The 22,700-nt window shown below is 44.1% G+C and overlaps 1 protein-coding gene across 1 annotated transcript; it reads right to left on the bottom strand.

Moving 5' to 3' along the window:
• Positions 1-2,643: 2,643 nt before the first annotated feature.
• LOC125550352 (peroxidase A2) lies at positions 2,644-5,059 on the bottom strand. Its single transcript, XM_048713333.2, has 3 exons — positions 4,566-5,059; positions 4,216-4,381; positions 2,644-3,284 (listed from the first exon to the last, which is right to left on the bottom strand). The coding sequence occupies exons 1-3, from the start codon at positions 5,007-5,009 to the stop codon at positions 2,863-2,865; spliced, it is 1,032 nt and encodes a 343-aa protein (XP_048569290.2). The 5' UTR covers positions 5,010-5,059; the 3' UTR covers positions 2,644-2,862.
• Positions 5,060-22,700: the final 17,641 nt, after the last annotated feature.

Genomic DNA, 22,700 nt, shown 5'->3' with positions numbered 1-22,700 from the left:
GATGACATCACTAATCGGTCGGGCCCATCCATCGGGTTGAGTTGTCAGAAAGAAAATCCCACGTAGACAAATTGGACTTAGTCTTCTTCTTCTTTCGCCTCTTCTCTGACCTTAGGCATTTCATCAACCACCATATATGGGCGCAACAAGAAGTCGCCGACACCTCCCCCGCGCCGAAGAGTCTTGGCCGCCGCACGGAGGACGTGGATTTTTTGAGCTCGGGCTCCTGGACACCTCCTATCCTTACCCTCCAATATAGTTTTGAGATCCGTGATAGACAACTAATATACTACATGAAAAATTCTCTTTTTTGTTTCTTCCAAATAATCAAACATTGCAAGGTAATAAAACATTCTTACTACAATATGAGAAAAAACTTACAGACTTCTTTGTCTGACATAAATACACAAAATGAGATTTTCTTGACTCAAAAATGTTATTTTTAGTGTTTATGATGCACGAAAATAAGCCGAGTTTTTTCTCACATTCTAGTTAGAATGTATTATTGTGCTGCAAAGTTTGAAGTTCATATGTTGGTTTATATGAAGAAACAAAAAAGATAAAAGTGTTGTCACGAATGGCCATGCAGAAATTGATGGCTAGATAAAGAGGTGCACCTAAGCCTAAGCTCCACTACCTCCGTCATTGTTTATTTGTCCTCTTAGTATTATGAGCAATATTTCGACCATAGATTAAATTATCAAAATTTAATGAATGTCACAGAAATAGTATCATTGAAAAACTATGTTCAAATACGAATTCAATGATAATAATATTTTATAACATGCATTAATATTTTGTTAGTTAAATCTATGGTTAAATTTTGACATTGAATACGAGGATGAACAATAAATCAATACGGAGGTAGTACTAACATATTTTTGGGAGCCGGGATGCCTAAGAAGAACCCCGCCATGGCCAAGCTCTACCGCTTCTAGGGCAGGGGCGACGCCCGTGAGGGCATACGGGCTGTCGGTGCTGAAGGCGTGGCTGTTGGCCGCCGGGCGGGGGTGACGCCCACGCGCGCCACCCATGAGCTGGGAGCGCAACTGCCGGGGGCCGCGGCGGGGGCGGTGCTAATGGGCACGGTCGTGGGCACGCTGGAGTCGTCCGTGGGGGCCGTGGCGGCCAGGCCCCACTGCATGACGCATACCCAGCTTGGCCTTTAGCCTCTTTCCGCACAAGCTAGGGCCTCCAACCGACCCAACAGTGACGTTCTTCTCATATACAATGCAACTAGTTTGGACGCGGAGTTTCTGCACCCGAGCTCAAATGAGCTTAGGTAAACGGTAAAATCGAAACAAAATCAGAAAAAATTCAAAAAAAATCAATTTTTTTGGGGAAAACATTGACAAAAGTTTTAAGTGCTTGCAAAATTCATCTTGCAATCACATTCCTAGAAGGCGTGGCAAAAAAACAAAAAACAAAATCGGTACTATGAAAATGCTACTTTCAAAAGCATTTTTGAAGCATTGAATTTGTTTTTTTCCACCCCTTACAAAAATGTGATTCCATGATGAATTTTTGCAAGCACTTAGAACTTTTGTCAATATTTCTCTCATTTTTTTGAATTTTTTTCTAAAAAAATCAATTTTACTGTTCACCGAGCTTGTTTGACCTCGGGAGCAGAAAGGTACTTTCGCACTAGTTTTTGGTTTAATCGAACTAGCAAATCAATCCATCTCCCACAGCTGACCCAACAATGGCGTTCTTCTCGATCTGACCCATCTCCACAGAGTAAATCAATCCAGGAGGAGAGCATGGTCATGGTACATGGTATCGTGGAAGCTCTCCGTCTCCATCATCCACATCCGCTGCCGAAAGTTGTGTCAGTGTGCACCGACGCCGGGTCCCAGATGACGCATGTGAGCTCGACCGCACAGATGGCTGCTGCTCTTGGCCCTCTGTTGCGAGGTCTTAGTTGAGCGCGTAGCGCGGAGCGATGGTTGAATGCGAGCGGCGGATCCCTGCTCCGGGAGGATGTCGACCACGTTGATGTTGTGGTCCGTGTCGCCGCCGCGTGCTGTGCGTGCTACCACCGCGCGCGGTGGTCTCCGGAGCTGCTGCGCCCGGGCGTTGTTCGTGTCCTGGCCGTTCCGCTCGTGACCTTCTTCTGCGTTAACCATGTGTTTGATAAAATGCCAGACAGAAAGGAGGAAGAAGAAGACCAAAAGTCCAAGTGTCCACGTGGCGTTTTTATTCTGCCAACTCAGCCAGACAGGCGGTCCCGGCCAATTAATGACGTCATCAAATTCATGCACCACAGGGAAAGTTACCTGCCGTCAAGTTTGGATTTTTGTCATTAGTGCGAAAAATATATTCCTACAAATCAAGCACCATAGTTTATAGATCTTGGTCATCTAACAAAGGAATCCACGTGATAAGTTACCTGCCGTCAAGTTTGGATTTTTGTTAGTGATTTTTTGCGACAAAGGCTGCCGCCCCCACAAGGATCATCAATCCTCACAACCAGTTGCCAAAAGTATTGCGCACAGTGGGATATAAAATTGAAGGTAGTTGAACAATAGATCACACCACACGGCCAAGCTTGCACTCAAAAAACCACCCGGCTCCACTTGGTCGCCGAGCTTCACATCATATATTCATATTCGTGTGGTAAGAGTCAAACACTTTTCCACTGTGTGAACGAAAACATTAAAATGACTTTTTACACTTTATTCCACGTCCGACAACAAGCATGCATGCACGAAATGTTTACATTTGGTTGACACACATACCAATTATTGTTGAAAAATAAGAGATGAATTCATCCTTACGTCCATGACGTCCATGATCACACGCACATCTCCCATGCCACACCCACACTTGTATTGTATATCCGCACGTGGTGTCCCCCTAACCTCAATTGACGAATGCACAACGCTTCCGGACTTCTCCCTTGGAGGGGTCCTTTATCACCCTGATGTTCCCCATCTTGATCATGGAATGCGCAAAGGCCTTGAAGAATGCGTCCTGGCTGCCTGCGAACCGGTCGACGATCGGCGCCGTCGTCCCTACTGCGAGTGGGTGTGACTTGAGTATCTGGTCGGACTGGAGGAAGCCGCGGTTCACCTCGAGGTTCGTGAAGTAGTTCTTGTCGAACTTGTCGGGTGTTGTCGGGTCGAGGTCGTTCAGGGAACCCACGGGTCCGTTCCTTGGGCATCGCTGGGACAAGAAAGCCCTGTAGCCTGCATTGAGGGTCGGGTCAGGCCGGTTCGTGCCACTGAAGTTGTACAGTCTGTCGGTGACAAACTGGCATTGCACGCGGCCGAAAGTGTGGGCGCCTACACATTTGAAACAAATATAAGGTTCACATTGGACATGAGACAATGAACATATATAACAATTTCCTCGACTTATAAATCAATATTTAAACTTGAGGTTTCTTGTGAAGTTTTTATGATAAGATATTTCTTAAGTTTTATCAACATATTTATAAAGCTTTCATCATCAATAGTGAAGGTAAAGGTACATAAAGGAGAGGCTGGAGGCAGTAGCAGCAGCAGCAGCAGCAGTAGTAGTAGCAAAATAAACGGTAAATAAAATTTCAAAATTAAGATTTTTCGTAGATGTTCTTGTCAGTACAACAAGTGTGCTTACCAATTTTCATGCAAAACAGGATGACGATGCTTTGTTGGTGAAAAAAAAACAAAAAATAAGTGTAGCATTTGTCATTCGACTTGTTTGCACAGATCAAAATACTTAAGCTTCCATATATATATATATGATCGCGCTATTCGTCACCCTAGATGAGGAATAGTTATTCTTCACCCCTCTCTACTTTACTATCAATGCACCGTAATTTTACATTCTGTAAGTTTTATCTTATTTCCGACGCAAAAAGAGACCGTAAGAAAATATATAATCGCCGTAAAAAATATTTTATATTATGTAAAATTACAAACGTAAAAACATAGTCTAAAATACACATAAACTGCAAATTTTCTTGTCTTATGACCTATATTTTTATTTTCTTATGTCAAATTTTACGTAGTGAATCAATAAAAATGTAACTATTTGAATTCGAAACGTAATTTAATTATGAAATGATCGTAAGATTACCTCGGATGAAGTGATATATATATTTAAAGACATTTGCAAAAAAACATTTTTGGTGTGCAGGAGCATACGCTCACAATAGCCGAATTGGATTTCCGCAGAGTATCAAGAGTCTATGTAGTTTTCGATGTTGTGCTTGTGCGCGAGCTCGATTACCAGAGAGAGCGACGAGGTCGGTAGTATCGTCGAGCGTGGCCGTTCTGAACTTTTCTTTCAGAGTGTTGAGGGGGTCGAATGGGCCTGGTAGTTCCCCGGCTGCGGTAAAGTTGGACGTGAAGCCATCCAGCCTCCCCAGCAAAACGCTCCACCCGGGTCCTCCGGACTGCATATAAATGCCAAATTAGCAGCCAGTCGAATTGCTCGTATAGTTGCATGCATGCATGTGTCCTTTGTTTGTGCAACCGTGAAGCTACGCAGAACCTACCTACCAATCATGCACCTAGTGAGCTAGCTGGGTAGTTTGATTCACTGTACGTGACGTGACGTAACTGGGTGGTAGCACGTACCAGCTGGACCGATATCTCGGAGGCGATGGCGAGGATGTCGGCGCAGGAGACGACGCCGGGGCAGGCGGCCTCGAGGGCGGCCTTGGCGGCGTCGACGACGCTGTAGCCGCGCGCCGAGCCCTTGTTGGGAATGGCGTCCTGCTCCGTCTCCATCCCGTTGAAGGTGTTCAGCAGCAGCGAGCCGTCGCAGCCCTGCACGAAGCAGTCGTGGAAGTGGAGCCGGATCAGGCTGGCGAAGATGCGAGGGTCCGACTTGTGCGCCTGCACCAGCACCCCCTGCACGATCTTGTACGCGTCCGGGCACGTGCAGTCGTAGTAGTCCACGCACAGGTCCGCCGCCGCCGCCGCCGCCCCGCCGGCGTGGAGGAGGCAGACGGCCGCCAGCAGCGCGGCCAAGGTGGCGGCGCCGCGGAGGGCGACTGGGGAGGAGGAAGGAGAAGCCATGTTGCTAAGAGGCTGATGAAGTGATGAACACTGTGAGGAAACGGGAGCTGGATTTATAGGCCAAGTTCTAACTCGATGGTTTTAACATGCATGCATGCATTCTCGAGGTTGTTTCGTTTTACGTAAGTATACTTTGGCGGGGTAGGATAGAGTTTTGAATGGATGGATAGATGCGCTCCAACCCCAATCGACAACTTGCAGAAGAGTGAGCAATCAGTTGAGCTCTCCGTGGACTACTTTTCAAACTTGTTCACGATACTTTCTTTGATGTTTCCGATTGAATGAGTGAGCGTGACTGAATATTGTCTCTAGCTATAGCTAGTCTCACATGCTTGTAAACGTATGTGCCGCGTGTCTGCGGTTCAGTCATGTGTTGGGTGGTGTATCGTGTTCAAGAAGTGTCGAGATGAAGAAACATTGTTCAAGTAGTGGCGAGATTTAGAAACATTGTTTTCGGATTTCTATATATATCGAATCACAGCTATGCTTCTGCCCGCCCGGGTAAATATATGTTACTTTCTCCGATCTAAATTAATTGTCGCAGATCTAGTACAACTTTTGAATCGGAGGGAGTAGCTAGTTTGGACTTTGGAGCACTAGTACATATTTATGGTTTATTTTTCTCCGAAGCCTATGCCTGAATCATATGTGTATGTACTACCTCCGTTCTGGTTTATAAATCCCCTTTGTATTTTATGTCAAATTTTGACTAAAAATTTAACTAACGAAGCATTAATGCATGTCACCAAAAAATATATCGTTAAGTTCGTATTAAAATATAGTTTCCAATTATATTATTTTTATGACATGCATTAACATTTTTTTAATTAAATTTAAGGTCAAAAACTGACATAGAATACAAAGGAAACTAATAAACCAGGATGAAGGTAGTAGTTCATGTATCTTATCTGTCAAGTAGCTTCAAAATCATTTGAAGGTTATCTTCAGAGATACATGATGGGTCTGTATGTGGTGCTTTTTGCAACATCCGGAGGATCACGGGCCTATGGCCTTTGGGTGGAGCTGATGAAAGATGATAGCACGGGATACGTCCAACCACTTTGGATGACACTAGTAATTAATATGTTGTGTTTAAGTCGTCATGTAAACCAAATCTTGTTATCTTAGACCTTGTTTTCGCTTTGTAATATATGTTTGGATGTTTTCTATTCCCTCCATTCACAAATATAAGATGTCCTAACTTTGTTTCGAATCCGATGTATGTAGAGTTATGAGTGTGGTGTTTCAGCTCCCGGGTGCCCCTACACCCTCTATAGACAGTATACTAAAGAAAAATAGAATTTTTTTGAAACTTTCCAACATCAAATATGATCAAACTTTGTAGGTGCTTGCAAGTTTTCATGCAAAAAAATAAAATAAAATCAAGGAGCTCTACACAAGAAAAAGATCTCAATGCTTGAAGTTTTGAGCACTTTTAGCACTGAAATCTGAAACTCGCGATATTCGAGGAGCTGTACATGATATTTTGTTATGGAAACTTGCAAGCACCTACAAAGTTTGACCATATTTGATGTCGCAAAGTTTCAGATTTTTTTGAATTTTTTCTGTTTTCTTGAATTACTGTGCAGAGGGTTTAAGGGCACCCGGGAGCTATCACACCTTTCTCGTAGAGTTATAGACACGTTTTAGTGTGTTTGTTCATTTATTTCACTATTTCAACCCGTATGTAGTTCATATTAAAATATTTAAAACACCATATATTTGTTAGCGGAGAGAATACAATATTTTGATAAATATAGCTATGTGCATGGAATGGCAGAGAGGCCGATGGTTAACCTCCCTTTTGAAAAAAAAGTCCATCTCATGGACAACCAGAGGCAGGGATGTCTTACCAGATTGTTCCTCTTCCTTACCATTAATATCTCATCAACCAACAGACTGAATGTGACTGCAATTCTTGAGGGAATGTGACGGCATCAACATTCACATATATTGGATATTCCAAACCCAATCAGTACCTTTCGTCAAGACAGAAGATCGGTGTGAGCTGTATATATAGACGAAACTTCCTTCCTTCTCCATGCGATGACGACGGCTGTCTTCCCATCCATACATGCAACGTCCATGTTATTGTGCTAACATGATTACAACTAACTTTAGGAGCTTTCACCACTAGTATTTCGTTCACAAATACATCGTCCTAAGAGACATGCATGCAGTATAACTTAGTGTGATCGTTTCATAATTTAGTGCAAATATTTTTCTTTTAAAGTCAAACCTCACGACTTTGATCAAGTTTGAGGAGAAAGACATTTACATCTACTATGTCAAACATATGTAAACAGGTTTAAACATCTTATAATATTGAACGAAAGGAATATATATGCATGCATAAGTACATGACACTTGGTACGTGAGCTACAATTACATTGTTGTCGTGTGAGTGGATGACACATGCTAGGGACCAACGTATGAATGCCATCCATGTCTGGCCGGAGAGATGGAGTGCACGCATAACATTGCTATCGTGAAGTAGAGCTGTAACCGTAGCATTAAGGCTCGCTGGCATCGTTGGCACATCTGAGTACACGATCAATCTCATCATCTTTTGTACTGTTTCATCTAACATCAATGATTTGAGGCTGCTTTGTACACGACGGAGTGCAGACAAACAACTAAAAGGGCAATTTATTTATGGTTCACGAGGTCACGTAAAGCTGTAGTTATCTGAGTAGTAGAATCATACTGCCAGTCAGTTTGGTTGTTGGTCATGTTGATTGTGAGAAAGAAAGTATTGTCGGTCATGGTCGGTACCAAAACTAGCGAGCCACTGGTTACCCCGGTTCACGATATTGTTTTCATGTACTCGCTCCATCCTAAAAATAAGTGTCTTTAATCTTAGTACACGATCTTGAGAGTAGACCATGGCTTATGTTAGGAAATCCGAATCAATCCAGAGGCTCCTGCCTAGTGGCTTGTAAGCCTTTAGTAGACCTACTAAGGTGTAATGTTTTTCTCTTCTTATAACAATCAAGAGGATGTATGAACTTGGGATGGAAGAAGCTGATTGCAGCCAAGGCTAGGATGTGTGCGACCTAGCTGCGAGGGTGGTTGGTGGATAATAGTACCTACAATACAATTCGAGTGATAATCAATCTATGGTATCATTAAAATATATAATATGATTCACCTATGAGCTCGGTACAAGGGACAAGCTCACATTTGGTATCAAAGCCTTCTCGTCCTAGGCCACATCATCAAATATCCTAATCAGAAATCGCTTGTGCCAGCAAGGGATGTGAACTCACACCTGAGGCGAAGACTATCTACAATCTCCTCGAGGGCGATCTCTCACATAATTAACATGCACTAGTAGAAAAAGGGCCTGCAGTCCCGGTTCTTGAACCGGGACTAAAGGGTCGGTACTAATGCCCTGACCCTTTAGTCCCGGTTCAAACCAGAACCGGGACTAAAGGCCCTCCACGTGGCCGCTGCCTGGAGGTCCACCTTTAGTCCCGGTTGGTAACACCAACCGGTACTAAAGGTAATTTTCTGATTTTTTTTTGAAATTTTTTTTGAAATTTTTTTATTTTCAAATTTCTGATTTATTTTAACCTCTAATCTCTAATCACCCCTCTCATCACTGCTCAATTTAATCTCTAATCACCCCTCATCATTCCAAATCATCTAACTTCCCGAATGGTCACCCATCCTCCCACTTCCCTAGCCTGAGCACGCTTAACTTCCAGGTTCTATTCTCCCTCGTTTCCAAGTCTGCACTCGTTGTTTTCCTGACAATAGTAAGATGTTAATCCTATTAACCCTCAGGATTTTAGCTTGAGCATGAAGTCACACATTTCACTATTTGAGTTTGAAACTATTGTTCTAAAAAACAATAATTATTTAGTAACACTAATATTTCTTGAATAAGTAGTTTGACCATTGTTTGACCACAGTTTGACCATAGTTTGACCAGATTTGACCAAAATTCAAAAAAACTGAAATAATTATTTAATAACACTAATATTCTTGAATAATTATTTAGTAACACTAATACTTCTTGAATAAGTAGTTTGACCATAGTTTGACCAGATTTAATGAAAATTTAAAAAAAAACTGAAATTTGAGCACAACTTTTTTCCTTTTGGAATTTGAGGATTCTACAAATTTGCAAACAGGCCGTAGGCCCTCTCCATCGGATGTAACTTTTCGAGTAGATGACTTTTCATATAAAAAACTTTTTAATCCGAGTTCGTATGCAAAAGTTATGCCCATTTTACAAATTCCAGAGAGATTTTGTAAATAAAGTCGAAATTCATATTTGTAAATTTTCTCAACAACTAGACCATATATCACATGGGAAACTTATTTTATTTTATTTTTTGACATTTCCATCATTTTCTTTTGTTTTTTTCTAAAACTGAAAAGGTGGTCCACGGGGAGGGGGGGGGAGTTTGAAAATTGGACCTTTAGTACCGGTTCGTGCCATGAACTGGTACTAATGCCTCAAAGGCCATTACTCTCGGTTGGTGGCACCAACCGGTACTAAAGGTTAGACCTTTAGTCCCGGTTGGTGCCACCAATGGGGACTAATGGGCATCGCACCCTTTAGTCCCGGTTCGTGGCATGAACCGAGACTAAAGGGCCCAGGTGAACCGAGACTAATGCCTTAGCCGCACGAACCGGGACTAATGCACCCATTGGTCCCGGTTCTGGACTGAACCGGGACTAATGGGGTTACCTAGCCTGGACCAAAGCCCCCTTTTTCTACTAGTGATGGACCGAAGGTTCAAGGATCATTGAGATGGCATGATCAAGGTCGTGCACAAGATGATAAATGTGGCAGGCAAGCTGGATGCCATCATCAGATCGATTTGGGACGAGCTCGGTGTAAACACGGGGAAAATCCGGTTGGATCTTGACAAGGTGCCGAGAACTGCCAAGGCGTGAAGTCAATGAATACGATGATGTCACACATAAACTCTTGGAGCAACTTTTTGGCCCCATTGATGACTCTAGCGCCAAGAAGGAACATCAGGGAAGGCAGATAACACTTATTTCCCTCCTCTGGCCAAACATGTGGATGTCACAAAAGAAATCCACTCTGCTACACATGTTTGTTAGATTGCATGATTTACTATTACTTTTAGTATGGGTTCTTGGTTTGAACTTCCCCGTTTTGACGGCACCAATTCGATGCTATGGCAAGCCCATTTGAAGATTATTTCCTGATGTGGGCAAGGCCTTGGAACATGTGGATTTCCATTACTTGTTAGTTTTATGGTGTTACAAAGCATTGGATAAGTCAGTGCAATACAGTGTCTCAGTGCCAATTGGGAGGGATTATGTCATCTACTGCAAAGCCAATTCAACCGTAACCAACAAGGGATCTTGACTCCTCATTTGTTCCATATTTCTAAGACTTCGATAGGATTATGTGGACCGTTTTTATAATTGTATGCACAACAAACTTCCTATGAACCAGCTCCTGGTCTACTTCACTACAACATGTGCTTCCCCGATGGTATCAAGCTCGTAGTGCAAGTTCTATATATACATAACCCCCAAGACTTAGATTCAACCGTACGAGCTCATATTGCTTCATAAGGAATTGGGAGAAGAATGACAATCAATAGCACACATAAGCTCATAGCTACCCCCTTCCGTTACCTCATGACCTACAACCACGAGCATCTGAAGAGTGCAAAACTCCATCATACCATGAGCTTATAGGAAACCGTGTGGTCTTTATTTTGTTTGTGACGTGAAATGAGCTAGAGATCATTAGTGAAAGCTTTCAGTTCATCTATAGTTGTGCAAGAGATGATTGATCACTATTTTAGTTTGTCATATGCATCTTCTGAATTATCTAAGAGTGAACATCTCAACCCTTGATTCTTTATGTGCAACTGCTCTAGGTTATGATCAGTTAGCACCTATGTCCAAATGCAAGGCCATTCTCTTTACTTCTTGGCCGACTCTAGCATAACATATTTGGCTCTGCTAACTCATCTTTGAGGAATCCAGACTATCAAACCCTTGATAGCTACTATCACCGGAGGATCTCAACTTAGTGCAAAAATCATGTTCAACACTACACTTGCACTTGTGCTAGTCACTCCCACAACACTAACTTTCGACTTGTAACCCTTGGTGCTTATGAGGCTATTATTATCCTCGACTGGCTTCTTGTCCACTGCACAATGCAGGTTGATAGGTTGCTGAGATGGGTTGTGTTTCATTACAAGGAGGGTTCATCACCTAAAAATCATGTTTCTCTAACTATTATGTCCATCAATCCTCTTACTTCTTATGGATCACCACACATTCCTACTTCTCTACAACTGATATTAGACAAGCATTTTGAGGTGTTAGATACTCCCCAGGCCCCCCCTTCAAGGCGTAGAGCCACTTGCTGTCAGATCCTATAGAGTGTCAGCACATTTGAAAGATAAAAATGAAGCACAAGTTGGTTAGTTGCTAAAACATGTTTCTCATCTCTTGTTTATATTGGCCAAAAAGAACGAATGTAGTTAGAGAATGGCAGATGACTAGATGTATTTAAGTGCTAGCTCTTATTGTCAAAGGCAAATACCCATCGCCAGTCATAGATGATTTGTTAGATGAGCTATCTGGAGTTGCATGGTTCTCTAAACTTGACTTGAAAGCTGGCTACTATCAGATTCGTTCGGCCCTGGAGAAGAATACAAAACAACATTTCAAACAATAAATAAACATTAAAAATTTAGAGTGATGGCTTTGCTTTAATATGTGCACCGGGCACAAAAATATTTTCGATGACGTTGAAATGTGCAATTTAGCATGTGAGGTTTTATGTTGCAATGGTCAGACAATCCATATGTTGCATTTAAGGGAGATCCAACAAGGAGAGAAGCGACCGATCTACTTTCCCTGCTTGGTTGACGGGAACTGATGCCCTGCTTTAGTGTGTGAAATCACTTCATTTTCATGGAATTCGTGTTAGTATTATCGTGAGTTCACCAATACTATCATGTAGGACACATGGTTATTCAATTTTTTTGCATCTATTTTCTCCATAAAGTTAGAGTGATTCGAATTTATATAATTAATGGTTGGTATTGCTTGATTCAATCACATATATACCAAGCCACTCCTAAGTTGCGCGAGCATTTTTTAGATAGAAGGTGCAAGGGGCGCTCGACTTTAAATTAATAAAGCCAACTACAAGTACAAATTCTTACAACGAAATAACAAGTTTGGATCAACATAGGCATGGGATAGAGCTCGAATAAACTGAAAGAACTAAGTTAGGCTTCATCCTAATCACTTCAATTGATGGTGTGGAGACGTTTGATAGCACGATGAACTCGAGTGCCAGCTTCATTGTCCTGACTTTTCTCTAGAGGGCTCCATTGACCACTGCTAAAAGAATAAAGACCATTTGAATATGTAATTAGCTGAAAGAATAAAGAGCATGAGTTTGTATGAGCATTACCATGAAAAAATAATCCTACGATCCAGTAAAATTCCAATTAAATGTCCGATGCTTTCAACATCACACAGTTTTTGCCGCAAAAATTGAGCACATTGTTTAGTTGTATAGATACTTTTCCAGATTGTGGAGTCCAACTTTTCTAACTTTGTCTAGTAATTGTAGAAGTGCATGCTCTAGCCAATGCAACTTAAAGACCGATCTGATGGAAGAGACTAGGCAGCACATTATATGTCAACACTCCTCCTCACGTGTGGCTCCCTCGGGCCTAAACGTGGATCGAAAATGGGCTACAATTTAATTGCGCCAGCCGGGTCTTGAACTCAAGACCTTTTGGCTCTGATACCATGTAGAAGTGCATGCTCTAGCCAATGCAACTAAAAGACCGATCTGATGGAAGGGACTAGGTAGCACATTATACGTTAACAGTAATAATAGATGCAAACAAAAAATTGTTGGAAAAAACTCCGCTAGATTTGCCATGAAAAATATTTTTCTATAAGGTTCTGTATTAATGCATGCTTAGAAATAGTTGTGAAAGATATGTACCTAACAACAAAGTACGGTGCATTTCTTCATTTTTAGCCAGCTTTTGATTCTAGTTTAGAGAACCATGCAACTCCATATATGAGACAGACCTTACCTAATCTGGAGTTGCATGGTACTACATGAGACTATGCGAACATATCTATATCTATAAAAAGAAACATGTCTATATCTATACCTAATAATAAAGTATGGTGTGTTTCTTTGATTTTTTTGTCCGTTCATGCTATTTACCCTTATAGTTCGACAAAATTACATCACATTGCCACCATCAATTGAAAAAATTGGTTTGCTGCCTCACGGGCGCTACCATTGCGATCATCCACATGCATGTGCCTCACTCGTTCGCCCAACCACATAGTTATTGGGGAACGCAGTAATTTCAAAAAAATTCCTACGCACACGCAAGATTCATCTAGGTGATGCATAGCAACGAGAGAGGAGAGAGTTGTCTACATACCCTTGTAGACCGTAAGTGGAAGCGTTATGACAATGCGGTTGATGTAGTCGTATGTCTTCATGATCCGACCGATCCTAGCACCGAAGGTACGGCACCTCCGCAATCTGCACACGTTAAGCTCGGTGACGTCCCACGAACTCTAGATCTAGTTGAGGTCGAGGGAGAGTTTCGTCAGCACGACGGCGTGATGACGGTGATGATGAAGTTACCGACACAGGGCTTCGCCTAAGCTCTACAATGATATGGCCGAGGTGGAAATCTATGGAGGGGGGCACCACACACGGCTAAACAATCAACTTATGTGTCTATGGGGTGCTCCCCTCCCTCGTATATAAAGGATTGGCGGAGGGGGAGGGCTCGCCCTCTCATGGCGCGCCCTAGGGGGAGTCCTACTCCCGGTGGGAGTAGGATCCCCCCTTCCCTTGTTGGAGTAGGAGAGAAAGGAAGGGGGAGAGAGAGGGAAGGAAGGGGGGCCGGCCCCCACCCAATTTGGATTGGGCTTGGGGGGCATGCCCTTCACCTTGGCTGCCTCCTCCTCTCTCCCACTAAGGCCTAATAAGGCCCATACACTCCCCGAGGGGTTCCAGTAACCCCTCGGTACTCCGATAAATGCCCGAACTCACCTGGAACCATTCCGATGTCCAAACATACCCTTCCAATATATAGATCTTTATGTCTAAACCATTTCGAGACTCCTCGTCATGTCCGTGATCATATTCGGGACTCCGAACTACCTTCGGTACATCAAAACACATAAACTCGTAATACCGATCATCACCGAACGTTAAGCGTGCGGACCCTACGGGTTCGAGAACTATGTAGACATGACCGAGACTCATCTCCAGTCAATAACCAATAGTGGAACCTGGATGCTCATATTGGTTCCTACATATTCTACGGAGATCTTTATCGGTCAAACAGCATAACAACATACGTTGTTCCCTTTGTCATCGGTATGTTACTTGCCCGAGATTTGATCGTCGGTATCTCAATACCTAGTTCAATCTCGTTACCGGCAAGTCTATTTACTCGTTCTGTAATGCAACATCCCGTAACTAACTCATTAGTCACATTGCTTGCAAGGCTTATAGTGATGTGCATTACCAAGAGGGCCCAGAGACATCTCTCCGATACACGGAGTGACAAATCCTAATCTTGATCTATGCCAACTCAACAAACACCATCGGAGACACCTGTAGAGCATCTTTATAGTCACCCAGTTACGTTGTGACGTTTGATAGCACACTAAGTGTTCCTTCGGTATTCGTGAGTTGCATAATCTCATAATCATAGGAACATGTATAAGTTATGGAGAAAGCAATATCAGTAAACTAAACGATCAAAGTGCTAAGCTAATGGATGGGTCAAGTCAATCACATCATTCTCTAACGATGTGATCCCGTTCATCAAATGACAACTCTTGTCCATGGCTAGGAAACTTAACCATCTTTGATTAACGAGCTAGTCAAGTAGAGGCATACTAGTGACACTCATTTTGTCTATGTATTCAGACATGTACTAAGTTTCCGGTTAATACAATTCTAGCATGAATAATAAACATTTATCATGATATAAGGAAATATAAATAACAACTTTATTATTTCCTCTAGGGCATATTTCCTTCAATAGTTGCGCTAGTCAATGGTCTGCAACATTCAGATTCGTATGTATCTTGCAAATCTTTATGTCTCCCTCCTTGACTTGATCGCGGATGGAATTGAAGCGTCTTTTGGTGTGCTTGGTTCTCTTGTGAAATGTGGATTCCTTTGCCAAGAAAATTGCACCAGTGTTGTCACAAAAGATTTTCATTGGACTCGATGCACTAGGTATGACACCTAGATCGGATATGAACTCCTTCATCCAGACTCCTTCATTTGCTGCTTCCGAAGCAGCTATGTACTCCACTTCACACGTAGATCCCGCCACGACGCTCTGCTTGGAACTGCACCAACTGACAGCTCCACCATTCAATAAAAATACATATCCGATTTGTGACTTAGAGTCATCCGGATCAGTGTAAAAGCTTGCATCGACGTAACCATTTACGACAAGCTCTTTGTCACCTCCATAAACGAGAAACATATCCTTAGTCCTTTTCAGGTATTTCAGGATGTTCTTGACGGCTGTCCAGTGATCCACTCCTGGATTACTTTGGTACCTCCCTGCTAAACTAATAGTAAGGCACACATCAGGTCTGGTACACAACATTACATTCATGATAGAACCTATAGCTGAAGCATAGGGCATGACTTTCATTTTATCTCTATCTTCTGCAGTGGTCGGGTATTGAGTCTGATTCAACTTCACATCTTGTAACACAGGCAAGAACCCTTTCTTTGCTTGATCCATTTTGAAATTCTTCAAAACTTTATCAAGGTATGTGCTTTGTGAAAGTCCAATTAAGCGTCTTGATCTATCTCTGTAGATCTTGATGCCTAATATATAAACAACTTCACGAGGTCTTTCATTGAAAAATTCTTATTCAAGTATCCTTTTATGCCATTCAGAAATTCAGTATCATTTTCGATCAACAATATGTCATCCACATATAATATCAGAAATGCTACAGAGCTCCCACTCACTTTCTTGTAAATACAGACTTCTCCAAAAGTATGTATAAAACAATATGCTTTGATCACACTATCAAAGCGTATATTCCAACTCCGAGAGGCTTGCACCAGTCCATAAATGGATCGCTGGAGCTTGCACACTTTGTTAGCGCCTTTTGGATCGACAAAACCTTCTGGTTGCATCATATACAACTCTTATTTAAGATGTCCATTAAGGAATGCAATTTGGACATCCATTTGCCAAATTTCATAATCATAAAATGCGGCAATTGCTAACATGATTCGGACAGACTTAAGCATCACTACGGGTGAGAAGGTCTCATCGTAGTCAACTCCTTGAACTTGTCGAAAACCTTTTGCAACAAGTCGAGCTTTGTAGGCAGTAACATTACCGTCAGCGTCAGTCTTCTTCTTGAAGATCCATTTATTCTCTATGGCTTGCCGATCATCGGGCAAGTTAACCAAAGTCCACACTTTGTTCTCATACATGGATCCCATCTCAGATTTCACGGCCTCAAGCCATTTTGCGGAATCTGGGCTCATCATCGCTTCCTCATAGTTCGTAGGTTCGTCATGGTCAAGTAACATGACCTCTAGAACAGGATTACCGTACCACTCTGGTGCGGATCTTACTCTGGTTGACCTACGAGGTTCAGTAGTAACTTGATCAGAAGTTTCATGATCATCATCATTAGCTTCCTCACTTACTGGTGTAGGAATCACTGGAACTGATTTCTGCAATGAACTACTTTCCAATAAGGGAGCAGGTACAGTTACCTCATCAAGTTCTACTTTCCTCCCACTCACTTCTTTCGAGAGAAACTCCTTCTCTAGAAAGGATCCATTCTTAGCAACGAATATCTTGCCTTCAGATCTATGATATAAGATGTACCCAACAGTCTCCTTTGGGTATCCTATGAAGAAACATTTCTTCGATTTGGGTTCGAGCTTATTAGGTTGAAGCTTTTTCACATAAGCATCGTAACCCCAAACTTTAAGAAACGACAACTTGGGTTTCTTGCCAACCCACAGTTCATAAGGTGTCATCTCAATGGATTTCGATGGTGCCCTATTTAACGTGAATGCAGCCATCTCTAAAGCATAACCCCAAAACGATAGCGGTAAATCAGTAAGAGACATCATAGATCACACCATATCTAATAAAGTGAGGTTACGACGTTCGGACACACCATTACGCTGTGGTGTTCCAGGTGGCGTGAGTTGCGAAACTATTCCGCATTGTTTCAAATGAAGACCAAACTCATAACTCAAATATTGACCTCCATGATCAGATCGTAGAAACCTAATTTTCTTGTTACGATGATTTTCCACTTCACTCTGAAATTCTTTGAACTTTTCAAATGTTTCAGACTTATGTTTCATCAAGTAGATATACCCATATCTGCTCAAATCATCTGTGAAGGTAAGAAAATAACGATACCCGCCGTGAGCATCAACACTCATCGGACCGCATACATCACTATGTATTATTTCCAACAAGTCTGTTGCTCGCTCCTTTGTTCCGGAGAACGGAGTCTTAGTCATCTTGCCCATGAGGCATGGTTCACAAGCATCAAGTGATTCATAATCAAGTGATTCCAAAAGCCCATCAACATGGAGTTTCTTCATGCGCTTTACACCAATATGACCTAAACGGCAGTGCCACAAATAAGTTGCACTATCATTATTAAAATTATATCTTTTGGCTTCATTACTATGAATATGTGTATCACTACTATCAAGATTTAGTAAAAATAGACCACTCATCAAGGGTGCATGACCATAAAATATATTATTCATATAAATAGAACAACCATTATTCTCCGATTTAAATGAATAACCATCTCGCATCAAACAAGATCCAGATATAATGTTCATGCTCAATGCTGGCACCAAATAACAATTATTTAGGTCTAAAACTAATCCCTGCTACCTCTTGAGCACTGCGTTGGTTTTTCCTTGAAGAGGAAAGGGTGGTGCAGTAAAGCAGCGTAAGTATTTCCCTCAATTTTGAGAACCAAGGTATCAATCCAGTAGGAGACCACGCGCGAGTCACCTCGTACCTACACAAACAAATAAGAACTTCGCAACCAATGCGATAAAGGGGTTGTCAATCCCTTCACGACTATTGGGGATATTACTATTGGGCGTAAACCGGCCTATGTGGGCCGGGTTAACTTCATCAGTAACTCAAGAGTGTTAAAGCCCAAGAAGATAGATGAGGGCCTGAGGCCCGTAGTCGGTTTAAGACTTGTAGCCGTAAATCGGCATCTGTATGTAAACTTGTATTGTAAGATAGGAATAAGGAGAGACCAACCCGGATACGAATATGAACCGGTGTTAGGACTCTGTGAACCGACGGGCGTCACCCGTGTATATAAGGGGACGACCCGGCGGCAGTTTAGGGGGAGAGACAACAACTCGAGACTTAGGCGAAGCTTGTTTTGCTCCCTAGTCATCGAAACCCCATCAATTCCATCACAACTAGACGTAGGCTTTTACCTTCATCAAAGGGGCCGAACTAGTATAAACCCTCTTGTGTCCCTATGTCCGCTTTAACCCCTTCGAGCTAACCCGTTGTGATGGCCTCACGACTAAGTCCTTTCTCTAGGACATCTGCCGTGACAAAACCACGATAGTTGGCGCCCACCGTGGGGCTATCGCATGATGGTTTCAAGTTCTTGGAGGGCCGTTTTGAAGGACTCGAGGGCTACGCTGTGGGCCGGATGACTAAGAGTCGTCGCGGCAAGCTCTACATCGACGATGCAGGCTGGGGCCCCGAGGCCGGCTCAGTTGAGTATGGGTACCGGGTCCCCTTTGGTGGCATACATGTTTTCATCGGCAAGATCGGTGAACCGGGCCCTGAGCCGGACATCTTCACCGACCTCGTCGAAACGGCTCAGCGTGCGCGATCTGCCCGAGTTAAACCGGCCATGAAGCGTGTCTTCGTGGGAGTCATCCATGGAGGAGGTTATGAGGATGGATCGGAATCTGGCGGCGAGACCGTCGTGTATTCCAGCGACGAGTCATCAGCCGGAGAAACCGAATCCCTATATCAGCTACAAGATGGCCGGATTGGGGGCTGTTCCGATGGCGACAGTATTCTGGACCCCTCTGATCTACCCAACCGAGTTGGAATATTCATGGCCGGCACACAAGCAGTGCTTCATTCTTCGACCGCTGCAGCAACAACCTCCGGTTCAGCAGCGGCGACAACCTTCGATTCAGTAGCGGCAACGGCTGCCGGGGCAGGAGGCTCTGTACGCCCGCCGGCTCAAGTTCTATCAGATCTATTTGATGCATTGGCTATGCTTATGGCAGAAGCTAACCCGGCGGATCAGGACGTCCACAACACGGAGATTGAAAAAGTGAGGGAACAGATCACCCAGGCCAAGGCGGACCTGGCAGCTGAGAATGCCAGGATGACCGCAGAGCGTGCCGCTTTAGACGCACAAGCCTACAGGCTCATGTTTGACCAGAACGCGTCGCATGAGGTCATGAAGAGGAAGTATCGATCCCGTTTGCCTTCGGTTTTCGAGGCCAGAGACCTTTTCAACACCCCAGGAGCAGGAACCAGTAATCCGCTGGGGATAAACCGGGCGGAAGCTCCTGGGACCGGCGCACTGGTTCAGCCCCGTTTGATGGATCTGCCTCGTCATGACATTGTTGTACCTCAGGCTGTTTCAACACCTCCGGGTCACTACTCCAACCCGATGGACAATCTTGTTGCCGCTGCTGCACGGCTGGAGGCCATTCCAATTGAAGGTGACTCGCCGCAGGCGGTAGAGACGCGTCGGGTCAAGGAGCTTCTTAGGACAGCTTTGGTCCAACAGGAAGCATACTCGTACAGCCGCGACCGGATCCACTCGACCCCTCATCCAAGCCGGAGCTATAGCAGGCATATGGATGAACCGGCCATGTCAAGTAATGAACGACGTGGAGCACCCCGCGGCAACAACCTGGCGGGTGGTGCTGATAACACTCAGGAAGTGGTGGACCGGGCCCGAGCGCGCAGGGAGGCCGAGTTAGCCACACAGTATCAGACTCGGCAGCTTACGCCGGTTCGTCCAACTATCTCGGTCAAACCTGGTGTTACTTCTAGTTCTTTGGGGGTGCCTTGCCTTGTCCCCGCCTTACGCAATGTACGCCTGCCCAAGGATTTCAAAGGCCCGCGCAAGGTACCAAATTACACGGCGGATTAACCTCCAGAGACATGGGTGGAGAGCTATGAGATGGCCATGGAAATGCTTGATGTGGATGATGCGGCATGTGCGAAATACTTCACCATGATGCTCGAAGGAACGGCCCGCACTTGGTTAAAAAGCTTACCGGCCAATTCTATCAGTTCATGGGCCCAATTACAAGCCCGGTTTATCAGTAATTTCAAGGATACATGTAAGCAGCCTATGTCGATAGTGGACTTAGCTGCATGCGTCCAGGAGGAAGGAGAATCGACGACTCATTGGGTGCACCGGGTCTCACAAGTGTTGCATTCATCAGACCGCATCAACGCTGACACTGCAGTCATAACCCTAGAAGGCAACTGCCGGTTTGGGCCCCTAAAGCTGAAGCTGGGAAGGATGAAGCGCCATTGCACTGACATGGGGACCCTCATGGCTGCTCTGGTAAAGTATGCTGATTCTGATAGTACCAAGGATCCCGAGTCTAATGATGACAAGGCAGGGAAGGGAAAGAGGAACAGCAACTCCAAGGGTCAGCAGCATCACTCGGCAGGCAATGGTAGCGGAGGCAAGCGTAAAGCGGATGGCAACATGGACTTCGTGGCTAATACCAACACGCAGGACAAGGGCCAGCGACACAAAGGTAAACCGCCGAATCGCAGTGGGGCGCCCAACCCTAACCCGGACCGCCTAAATTATCTACTGAACCAGCCCTGTCCTAAGCATGGGACGAAGGAGGTGCCAGCAAACCACCTTTGGAAGGATTGCTACATTATGCAGGAGTTAAAGAATTCTAATGCTTTCCGGTATGATCACGGCTCCGGTGGTGGCTCAGGATCCGGGCCAGGATACGGTGGAGGAAATTCCAGTTCAGGATTTAATGGTAATCCGGGCGGACATAACAATCAAAATAATCAGAACAGCCAGGGTGGTTACAACCAGCAGCAGCAAAAGTCGGGTTACCAGAGCAACCCAAAGCAGTTGAATAGTGGGCAGTACCATGTCTTCACCACTAGCTTGGACAAGCGAGACTGGAAGGTTCAGAGGTGGGCAGTCAACTCTGTTGAACCGGCCGTGCCCCGTTATCTACGCTGGTCTGAACAGCCAATCATATGGAGCAGAGAGGATCACCCTCCCCGGGTTGATAATCCGGGTCAGTTGGCTCTAGTGGTGGCGCCTCAGGTGGGAGGATACAAGTTCACCAAGGTGCTCATGGATGGAGGGAGCAGCATTAATATCTTGTACTATGAGACCTTCCGTCGTATGGGACTAACAGATAAAAATCTTAAATCGTCCAATACGGTGTTCCATGGTGTGGTACCTGGCAAGTCAGCATATCCTGTTGGTAAGATAGCTCTGGAAGTGGTTTTTGGAGATGATCATGATTCCAGGTCGGTGACATTGACGTTTGAAGTGGTAAAAATCCAAAGTCCATATCATGCCTTGTTTGGGCGACCGACCTACGCCAAGTTTATGGCACGGCCCTGTTATGTGTATTTGCAGCTCAAAATGCCGGGTCACAAGGGGACAATAACGGTTCACGGAAGCCGTAAAGTCGCTTTGGAATGCGAGGAAGGAGATGCGGCCTACGCAGAGTCGGTTTGTGCCACCGAGGAACTGAAATTTTATAAGTACAATGTTGATCCGGCAGACATGACTCCATTGAAAAAGCCAACTACGGAGCATGATCCGGCCCTGAAATTCAAATCGGCAGCTGAGACTAAACTTGTTGACTTCATGCCTGGCGATTCGTCCAAGCAGTTCAGCATCAGTGCCAATTTGGATCCAAAATAGGAAGGCGCGCTCATCGAGTTCATCCGTGAGAATCGGGACATTTTTGCATGGAAGCCCTCTGACATGCCAGGTGTACCGAGGCGACTCGCTGAGCACACCCTTAATGTGGATCCTAAATACAAACCGGTGAAACAGTTCCTCCGCTGGTTTAACGAAGAAAGACGCAAGGCTATTGGAGAAGAGGTAGCCAGGCTCTTAGCGGCTGGCTTTATTATTGAAGTTTTCCACCCTGAGTGGCTTGCTAACCCGGTGCTGGTCCTTAAGAAAAATGGCACCTGGCGCATGTGTGTGGATTACACAGATCTTAATAAGGCTTGTTCGGCAGACCCTTTTGCCCTCCCCCGTATTGATCAAATTATTGATGCTACGACGGGTTGTGAGCGTTTGAGTTTTTTGGATGCGTATTCCGGCTATCATTAGATCAAAATGGCAGTTAAGGACCAGGAGAAGATGGCGTTCATAACTCCCTTTGGAGCCTTCTGCTATGTGTCCATGCCCTTTGGGCTCAAGAGTGCCCATGCAACTTATCAACGATGTGTACAAAATTGTCTTCATAAGCAGATTGGCCGCAATGTACATGCTTACGTGGACGATATTGTGGTTAAGTCAAGAGAGAAGGAGACTCTGGTTGACGACTTGAAGGAAACTTTTGATAACCTGAGGACGTACAAGATGATGCTTAATCCGACCAAGTGTGTCTTTGGT

The sequence above is a fragment of the Triticum urartu genome, chromosome 1A (genome assembly GCF_056163025.1).
Source record: "Triticum urartu cultivar PI428250 chromosome 1A, HENAU_Tu73, whole genome shotgun sequence".
NCBI lineage: Eukaryota > Viridiplantae > Streptophyta > Magnoliopsida > Poales > Poaceae > Triticum > Triticum urartu.
This window is presented reverse-complemented; position numbering and strand designations above follow the sequence as displayed.